General features: G+C 36.5%; 1 protein-coding gene across 1 annotated transcript in view; it reads right to left on the minus strand.

Moving 5' to 3' along the window:
* Positions 1 to 2,559: 2,559 nt before the first annotated feature.
* The window catches only part of LOC129262332 (ankyrin repeat and death domain-containing protein 1A-like), a 46,269-nt gene continuing 37,962 nt past the window's right edge, over positions 2,560 to 10,866 (minus strand). The window contains exons 15-16 of the mRNA XM_064099939.1: positions 10,234 to 10,356; positions 2,560 to 4,784 (exon numbers count right to left, since the gene is read on the minus strand). Of these exons, the coding sequence (XP_063956009.1) occupies positions 4,720 to 4,784; positions 10,234 to 10,356 (188 nt within the window). The 3' untranslated portion in view covers positions 2,560 to 4,719. The remainder of the gene's footprint in view (positions 4,785 to 10,233; positions 10,357 to 10,866) is intronic.

The following is a 10,866-nucleotide window of genomic DNA, read 5'->3' on the forward strand; positions in this document are numbered from 1 at the left end:
AGGACAGCTTGTAGTGACGTCTTCATGCACGCTACTATAGCGAGTTTCTGCAATCGCCACGGGGACGGATTCTACAAAATCTATTGAAAATGCCCGTCAAATCAAATTACAGCTGAGAGGTCTTTGTCGAAAATTGGTGAACCGGTACAGCTGATCGTCGTAAGATTCGGAGCTGACGAAAAATGGCAAATAATGTCGTTAAGTCAAGTGTCCAGGACCGTGAGGACGAAACTGCTTTTTTGATTCACCGATTTTCGACAAAGACTACTTTGTCATTAAGGGCTTTTGACGTCCCCTGCCCGATTACAAAAACTCCCTATTCAGAAAATGGAAGAAGTCCGCCAAAAAGTTAATGGGGAGCGTTTTAGCCAGCGTATATGCCGACGAGGCTCGGGCAAGCCGTTTTCTTAATTACATTAACAGGAATTTATTTCTTTGTATCATAAACATGATAAAAAATCATTATAAGGTGTTAACAAAGCATATCTCGATATCAATTTAAAAAAAAAAGGTACTTTGTATCAATATAAGATCAAATGAGACTATGGCTGACCACACGTACAATAAGTCGACAAACGACTGCTTCCAAGTGCGGCAGTTCCTTCATAATCAATTGTTTAAATCAACAAGGACATTGACAGGACAACGCATAAAGAATTTCCATTTGTATTTTTTAATTCACATACAAGAATTGGTACAATAATGAACATTAGCTATTATCTGAATGTATAAATCCCGGTTAAGAGTACAAACGCAAGACGTTACAAAGAGAGAGGTCATGTTGTTCCATGATAGTGCTGTTGCAACAATTATTTTTTTCCTTCATTGTTTGCAAACAATAACAGTGATAGAGACAGACCATGATGTAAATTGTATTTTTTCCCCTTCTATTGCCATGAGCGAGATTATTATTTGTTCTTAGTGGCGGCTCCAGGTTATTTTGATAGCACAAGACATACTAAAGGTAGCTTTTTTTAATGTAGTTACAAAAGTCAGAACGTTTTGGTTCTCTTCTTCCTTCCCGTGTTTTTTTTTTCAAGTTCCTTTTCCCCTTCCTTTTCCTCTTTTTGCTCCACAGTTTGAAAAATCCCCCCCCCTCCCTCTTCCTACCCTGTACACTCTTAAAAACGTTGGGCAACATACGGTCCACACAACAATTGGTTAAAACATTATCCAACTCTGGGTAGTTTTCAACCAATACTGTGTAGTTTTCACCAAAAGCACACATTATTGGTTTAAAGCTACTCAGAATTTGATAAAGTTTTAACCAATTGTTGTGTGGACCGTATGTTGCTCAACGTTTTTAAGAGTGTAGCGCCACGCCTTTTTGTCCTAAAATGGTTTTCCATTACGCCCATTCCATTAGTATGGCCACTCGTCCGCAGTAAGTTCACATCAAGTCTAGACAGGGAAATTGGCCACTCAAATTATTCAGGCCTGTACAAAACTCGGTCTAAAATCGTTCCTAAATGGTTTAATAGCTAAAGACTCTCGAGCACAAGTATTTTTTACTCTCGTCCGACAATGTACTATCTGAGACCGGTTAAGATTTTCATATTTAAATAATTAAGGAGACAACAGTTAAGGACCTTCTTCAGTGTCGCAAGCTGGGTGCCGAGGGCGGAGAAGAAACTATCGGGGGTGTAGTAGCATGAAGCCCCTTCCCCGCTCCATCGAATCCCTCCCCCATATTAATAATTTAAAAAAATGAAAGACGGATAATGGGGATCGATGAAGAGAGAAGCCGATATGGTTAGCAAGATTATAAACAGAGAAAATAACATTAAAATTTATTATTTTCTATCATATTAATTGTTCCGTCCGCATGCACTGTGATCAATTTTTTGGTACAATTTTTTGTCAATTACTTGGATGAGAACTAGTTTGGTTCCACGGGGTAATAGAATGGCCGACATTGTATGATAATGCATGTTCTCATGCCTCTATATATTATTATCTGAAATGCAGAGGATTGTTATATCTCACAGTCTTTGGGGAATCAGTCAAAATATTTAAAACGAGTTGTTTTCCGTTCTTAGAAATAGGTAACATAAAAAGTACTCTATCATTATGATGAAATAGCATTTTCAAAAATATCATATCACTCGCGGCGATGGTTACATTGATTTAAAGAATTTTATGATACATTTTTTTGAAAAGTGCAATTAAGAAATAACATTACCACACTCTAAAAAATAATTGGTAAAAGTGCTCCATGGGGGTAATTATGTGTCCAACAAACATTGGGCATTTGTTATGGGCATCTATTTTATCCAGTGTGATGAAAATTTTGCCCATTCTAAAGTAATTGCTGCTTATTTTTTAACATTACTGGACAATTTGCTTCCCACATTGGGTAAAATGCTGCCCCAAATTGGTTGGACACATAATTACCCTCATGGTGGTTAAAATTTTACCAAATATTTTTTACAGTGCATGGTTACGCAAACAGAAATTGGCACTGGTATTGCACAGAATCATACATATCATAATTATATATCATATAATCCAATCAGTACTAAAAATTCACTCGTCAAATAAAAAACACAACATGCACAATTACCGTCAGCCGGGCGCACACTGGTAATATTTTATTGATGTGATTACTTCACTCGAAATTTCGTTAAAAATAACATAAATAAAAATAATATCATTTTGTAAGCTACATGCTATACAGATCAATAATTTCAAATATATTCGCCCAGGATTACCTCTTTGTTATTATGTCACTTTCAGGCAAATAACATCACAAATAAATAGACATTTTGAATATATATATATATCCGGCAATAAAGAATACACAAACAAGTATTCGAGGTAGGAATTCCTAGCTGTAGGCCTGTTTTTTTTTAAATTGGCGCCAAGCTTGTAATCTACAAAAGTGACCGATTTATTTGACTAGATGTAAGACAGAATGACATGCTTTACTGACCCCACTCTCAATAACGCACATTTTGTAACCACGAGCAATTTTGCCGTCTCGTTAACAGAATTGTTCCTTTACACCCCCCCCCTCCACAATAAACAGGGCAAGTAAAGGTGATATTGCGTCTTACATACCATTTCATCGTTAAGATATATCGTTTATTTTGTCTAATTTTATATTGCTTATATATCATACAGCAATAAAGAGCACGATATGATTTCTAATACTTTTTTCGAGGAGGTTGTGGTAAACTGAAAAGACTGTATATAGGGCTTGTTTTATGTTACCTTTCAGACATTTGGGTGAGTAAATGGACTTGAAAGTTCTGACGACTAGCATGGGAGGAGTAAAATGAATTTAATTTATACGTATATGCCTACACGTAGAAAATGTTCTTGGGTTAATTTAAATCTTTGGTACATCTTGAAGCCCCCTCCCCCTCCTTTCCATTCCCGAGCTCAATGTAGCTTATTTTTTCTTTCTTTCTCCAAACCACACCTATTGTTCTCCTTAAGTATCTACCTGTCTTAGAGTAAATTATTTGACTAAATGTTGAATAAATAATTATGTTATATTAACTCAATCTAGTGTTTCCTACTCCGCTGAAGATATAAACAATTGTTACACTTCCTTTTTAAGCGTGAAAAAACTGGATTTAGAACCGTTTGGAAATTTTGGAATTGAATTATTCATATTTGTCGAGAGGTCGGTTACAATATGGTATCTGATTCACCTTTGAATATGAACAAGGACCCAGTGTTTTGAGAATATGGCGCTTTCTGTATGCACGTTGCGCCACATCTTCAGGGGTCGTCTAATAAGATTGTGCAACTCAATCCGCGCCTTCCTCTTGGATAGTGACGTAATAAAAGAAAGAGACGGTCGTCATGGTGGATCTGCACAGAAAGATTGATTTCCCACTGGATTCTGAAGAGACAGATTCCTTCTTTTATATTGAGGACCACTTTTGTCTCAGGCTATCGACCCAAACTTCACATATCTTTCTTTTGTTTGCATACACTCTTTTAAAAAAGTGCTAATTCATCATCTTAAGGAACTCGTATATCTTGACTGCACGTCCGTTGGTGATTTTCAGCACTTGAGGTTCTAAAACAGCACCTTGGGCGTTGAAATATAGCACGTCACATGCTGTTTTAGCACCCGCGGTGCTGCAAATCAAATCAACACCTGGAAGTGCAGTCACTAAATGAACCCCTAAAGTTCTGATTTAGTAGGCCCTACTTAACTTTTTAGAGTACATAACTAGTGAACAAGCATAACTTTACTCTATACTTCTAGAAATACCTAAATAGATATATATGCGTAATCAGCAATTAAATATTAAAATGAATAACGGTTGACATTCTGACACAATACTGTGAGTTAAATGCATTACTTTTCTAAGGCCCCTAATACTGCATTATTCACATGCGATATCACATTCAGGTGAATATTAATGTATACAGTATGTATCCTTTTTTAATCGATTAAATTCACCATTCTTTCCAAACACCAACCTCTCTTCGGAAATCATGACGAACATGATGATTTCACGAATGCTTGCCAGGAGTCATGGTAGTTGGTGTATTGTATTGGATGTACCGTTCAACATGCCTCTCTCGAAGCTCCCACTTCCTTGAAATATCTGGGTAAAGAACCTCATCTAATCAACTTTTCTGCTGACATTCGCCTCCAGTTTTTTTCATCAGTAAGATGTTCATTTGACACCAAAGATCACAATTATGATAACCCGGGCGCCACAATGAAATCAGAAAATGTCCTTCATTGAGTGGTCAAGAAAGCACACAATTGGATCCATTTGCCTCTGCTCTTTTATTCTCCTTGGCCCGAATTTGTTCTGAAAAGTTGCAAAGAAAAAGAAAAGAAACATAAAGCGAAAAATGCAATAAAAGCGTATGACGTTTATTACATATAAAATAAATTTGACATTTTTGGGTCGAGGCCGTTCAACCGTTTATGCAATATAGGCCCTATGTATGTCTTGAAAGGATGGTGATTGATAAAGCAAGCCAATTTGAAAGATTGTCGGTGACATCAGATCATATTTGTCATTCCAATTTGGCCTGGCGACTTTATTTGCCCAGGGTTCTGAAGAGCTGATCGTAAAGATGTGCATGCCTTCTTCACGCATTACCTGGAATATGGAACAACGAAATGGTTTCTCAGTCATTTTCTATCATATAACTTAAAAAAGTGAAAATATTCAAATGCTGATTGTTATTGTTAGGAATCATTTAACTTGAATGTTAATTTTGATATTTGTCATAACTCGTTGGGAATTTTCATCAGTTAAAATTGGTCATTATGTAAAGAAAAGTAATTGGCCTTTTAGCACCTGATATCACAATATTTTATTCAAGAGTGTGTAATTTACAAGAAAAGTATTTTTGTTAACATTGTCCTTGCTTGTTTCGTAGAGCTGTTTAATTTTACAATCCTTTATGTAGGCCAATATACAGACAAATGAGCAGAAAATTACAACCAATATCCTGTTTACAAAAAAAGCTTAGAAAATTGTGACTGTATGTTGCAAGTAATCGTGATTGAAATTGTGCAAAAATAAATAATTGATTTATATTTCTAAGTGTGATGCATTTCAAATTATTACTGTCACAATTATCTATTTTCATTTCCATTGATATCAGTATCATTTTGTTTGGCTTTTTTAAACACCTGCAACGAGAATAAGATTCACTGTCAAATGCTGCTTCTTTTTTTCTGAGGGTATGAGAAACTTATATAACTTTTCATATTCGTAGCTTCTACCCCCCCCCCCCTTACCCCTCACGTACGCCAATATTCGGCAAAGAATCTAGTCTTGAAACAACATCGTGCTCTCTTTGTTTCCTTATTAACCGATATTGCAAAGAGCGCGACCCCGTTTATGAAACCCACTTCCGAAATGATAGCAAAGAAGATAAGTGTCCTTTTATTTAGTTTTGTGATACACACATAAATTCAATTGAGATTTCCAATCATCTGCCGACCAACAGCCCCCCCCCCCTCGCCCCCTTACTTTCCGAAACATAGCTATTTAATTTAAAGTATCATATCCAGGGAAATGCGGATCTATAGAAAGGGAGCATGACACACTCCCGGGACACACTTAAAATCAGCTCGCTGAGGAGTATCTCATAACGTACCCATTCGGCCAATCTTTTGCTGTAATTAATTTGTTTTTTTTAACGTTATCAGGCTATACCTGACATTTCTGGGCCAACGGTCTCGATATGCCCATTTTCAGGGTGACACAGAATAATCTATCGCGGGTTCATACACATCAATTTAGTTTTGGAAAAGTATTATCTAGTCCAATTGTGGTGTTTAGGGAAAGGAGAGCTTTATTTGAGGAGCAAAATAACGCAGCGTGTACATGGCGTACGTGTATGTCTGTGCGATTGCAATTATCTGCAAAATACCGGGGTAATTTTGGTCATTCCATAAAAGAACAGGAATAATGATGCTAGAAAGATTGAAGTGTCACACAGTGTGTTCAAAGTGTGTTCACATTGTGATCAAAATAGGGGGTGTGTGGAAATGTGATTCCCACTGTTAATGCTCAAATTTAACAGTGTGAAGTTCATTCCACACTGTCATGCACACTGTTCCGACTGTGGACACACGGCAGTGTGTTCACATATTGGATTGTGTGGAGATGGGATTCACACTGTGTAAATGTTCAAATTTAACAGTGTGAAGTTCATTTCACACTGTCCTGACTGTAGACACCCGGAAGTGTGTTCCCATAGTGGACTGTGTGTAGACCTTATTCACACTATTGAAATGCATGCTCAAATTTAACAATGTGAAGACAATTCCACACTATGGACACTATATGAGTGATCACAGTGTGTTCACATAGTGGACTATGATGGAGATTCATACTGTTGAAATGCTAATAGTTAACAGTGTGAAGTTTATTTCACATTGTGTCCCACACTATGAACACACTGTGGCACACACTGTTGAGTTCAGTAGGGAGAAATATTGTCAATTTAATGCCAAAAAAATCGTGATGATCTCATAATTGATAAATGTCGTGAAAGAGTATTACAACCCAAATGATTTCTATGCTATACGCTTTATTATAACGAATTGTTTTTACGGAGGTGTAAACATATACCACATTAAGAATGGAATTAGATTATTTGCCAGAAAATACTCTTTCGGGATATTAGTTGTGTGTTCTTGACAAAGACCTCATTATTAAATGTGCAGTTTTTCAAATACGTCTACGTTTTATTTTTTTTTTCTTGTGAACTTTTTATTATCATTAAATCGGAATACAATGCCCATTTTTATTTTCTAAAACATCATCCATGATGAATCGCCTGATTCATAGTTGCCAACTCTACCACTTTTGGCGGTAGTCTGCCAATTTTCAAGCATTTTGACTACCTCCTTTACTCTCTTTTAAATAGAAGCTACCGCTTTTCAAATATCTGATAGCCAAAATATTTTTTCACTCATTATTACAAAACTCTTTTAAGATCTACTTTAGATCGTCATATACGATACGCGTGCAGCATGTATCACTGCGCTTCCCTAATTTGTACAATAACCTAACGGGGTGTGTCGGGCGTGGCGGGGGCACGCTTGTTTGATTTTCCTCTTTTTGTTTAAATCAACCTTTTGTTGGGGTGGATTTTACCTTTAAGATTGTTATTCACTCCGTGTTTCCACTTTGAATCATAATAAATTTATATACTTTTTTCTATTTTGCTTTCACTGAGAGTAAATACCAGCATGACAAATAGTGGCACTTCGCTTGAGACTTTGTCAGTTCAAAATATCGATATCAAACTTGACATACGACTGATATTGATTTTAGTTGACAAAATTCTTGTTAGATTTAATAGCATCAATAATTTTTTTTTTAATGTTCGAATAAATAATAAAATATAAAAAGATGTATTTTCTGCTAAACAAAAAGTAATAGTTTGTATTTCGATAAACGACTGTTCGACTGATCAATCTGATTTACTCTAACAAAATATTGTTACAAATGCCTGCCAGAAATATGCACCATTTATCAGTTGGGGGTATGATCATGATTAAAATATCACATCAAACTCAGATCTGAAAGTGCTTTGAAAAAATGTGTCAAATCGATTTCAAAATTTGAAATGTCTCTGGCCTTGGGAGCTCCCAGACCCTCCCCCCGCTCGGTCACTCCGCTCCCTCGCTAAGTCTGCCGCTCTTGCATTCTTCCAGGTTGGCTAGTATGTTGATTAATTACGTTACTTTTCACCCAAACGGTATGAATCGGAAGTGGAATGTAGAAAACGTGATACTTTTGTCAAATGGAAAATGAATATTCCGTTTAACCCTCAATCTCCCGGGGTATTTTGATTCTTGTCAATCCGGGGGGGGGGGCATTATGGCCCCCCCTTAAGATCTCGGCCGCCGATTGCGCGAGCGACGCAAAAATTTGCACACTGGTAGTGTGCGATGTAATCTACAAGGCTGTATGGTAAAATTTTCCAAAATAATGAGATTTTATTTTATATGAATTAATTATGCTAATTTATGCATAAATCAAACTTTTTGCTATAATTCACTAAATAAAGCTCCTAGAATGCTAATTTTTGGTAAAAAATTCTTTGTAGCAATCTTAACAATCGCAATTAAAAAAACTTTGGTTCGGAAATCAATTTCTTATGTATTTTATTGTTTTATGAATTTCTTATGTATTTCTTTGTTTTTTTACTTTTTGTTTTTTATTGTTTTTTCAATGGAAATCATTCCAGACTTAGTTCTGATCATAAACAAGGCAAAATTAATTCAGTTTAATCAGTAAAAGTAGAAATAATGATACATTTATGAATTTTGGCTAAATACACAATTTGCATTGGATTTGTACATGAAATCACGTTTATGAGCAATTTTGGGTCTGACATGCACTTAGTGAGCGGCGTGGTCAAAAAAATTTGCACAGCAGATATATCGCGAAAATTGTCATGGGGGGGGGGGCCATTATGCCCCCCCCCCCCCGGGAGAATTAGGGTTAAAAGGGGAAATCCATATTATTGGTATGACCTTTGTGTGAATATACAGGTCATCAAACTTGTTCAATTTATCACAGAGTCATGTAAAAATATGGATTTTATTATATTCACATTATAGGAATATCAGTAAAAAGATAAAGATTGATAATTTATTCGCGTGATCAGAGCAAGGGATTAACGCTAATCTTCAATGCCACATTAGGATTATGAACAGCTGTATCGAAAGTATACGGAAATACTTTTGTAAAAGCTATTGTTGAAGGAATATACAAACAAGGCATAGAAAAACGGCTTCCTATTGCATGATAATATCCCCATTCGCAGTTACTTCAACGATTCGTTCACCCTTTGATTGCTCTTGTAGTCTAAATGGTAAATTGCCAATTCGTCCACTGCCAACTCGTCCAGTCACCACACGGTCTACCTTCATTTAGTCTAGTGCCATTCCGTCCATCAACATTTCGCTAACAACCATTTTGGTCCAATAACCATTTGGTCCGATCATCACTTCGTCTAATCATCATTTCGTCTATTACCATTTCGTCTAATAACCAGTTGGTGTAATACCCATTTCTTGTTTTCATTCATTTTGCACAATAAACACTTTAGTTTAATCAGATTAAATGGTATTGGACCAACTGGTCATTAGACGGAATGACATTAGACTAAATGAAAGTAGACCATGTGGTGAGTAGACAAACTGATGATGGACCAAATGGTAGTAGACGAGTTGGCAATTGGACGAATTGGCATTAGACGAGTTGGAAATGATTGTGCTCCCTTTTATTGCTCGTTCCGCGACGCACGATGGATTCAGGGCTTTGAAATCTGAGCCCCATTTTTTATTTTTGAAAAATCATCCGTTAAAACTTTTGTCGTCCGTTGTCTGTTGCATCTTGTTCATAAGATCACATTTTCTAGTATTTTCCTTTTCCTTTTTTGAAATATTCGTTAATTAATTAATTTATTTATTCACCCATATATTTATTTATCTATTTTTATATTAACTTACATATTTATTTATTTGTTAATTTATTTATCCATTCACTTATTCACTTATTTCATTTCTTTATTTAATTGTTTAAATTTTTAATGTTTTATCTTTTTATTTCTTAACATTTTTGGGGGACGGGGTCCGTCTTCCTTTATCTTCTGATTCCTTTCCTTTCCATTTTTTTTTTCGCGTTCCAGAGACACTTTCTCCCCTTCCCCACACCCCCCTTGATACGCCCCTGCCCACACTGCCACATCTGAAAATAAAAAGGTGTTTTTACTTACCAGCCAATTTATTGCAGTCTATGTTGGTAAGCCCTTCGTAGAGTTCCTTAATAGGGTTATCCTCGAGACCATGTAACCAGATCAACATCATACGGTACCCATGTTCCTTCCATGAGTGCTTACCTGCAAACAATCACAGATAATTTGATTTTCTTCTCCCGCACGGCCAATATTTTCCCCGATTTCTCTGTCTCGCCTGCGCCTCTGATCAGGCCACTTGATATTGTCGCTTTTTTTGTTTGAATCCCCAACAGAGCGGACTTGATTGAACTATAATCATTCAACTCCGAGTTTGTATGTTTTGAGGGTTATGTTTCTCAAATGAAAAGAGAGCGGAAAACACCCCAACCCCCTCCCTCCCCCGCAGACAACTTGACGCCCACATTATACACCCGAATTGTTAAGGTAAGGTGTTTGGTGGCTTTACATTAAACAAGAAACTGGGGTGTTCAAGCAGCTGACCCCAGTTAGTGTCCCCAGAGGACCACATCCTGAGGTGTCAAAATTACACCCTACTCTTTGAACTTAACACCAAAAATAAGAACCAAGTGTGCCTTATTATTAAACACCCATGCCATCATAGTCATGTGTTCTGAATTGTTGCCATAATGATTACATAACAGGTAGCATGTC

This window comes from Lytechinus pictus, chromosome 5 (assembly GCF_037042905.1).
Source record: "Lytechinus pictus isolate F3 Inbred chromosome 5, Lp3.0, whole genome shotgun sequence".
Lineage (NCBI taxonomy): Eukaryota > Metazoa > Echinodermata > Echinoidea > Temnopleuroida > Toxopneustidae > Lytechinus > Lytechinus pictus.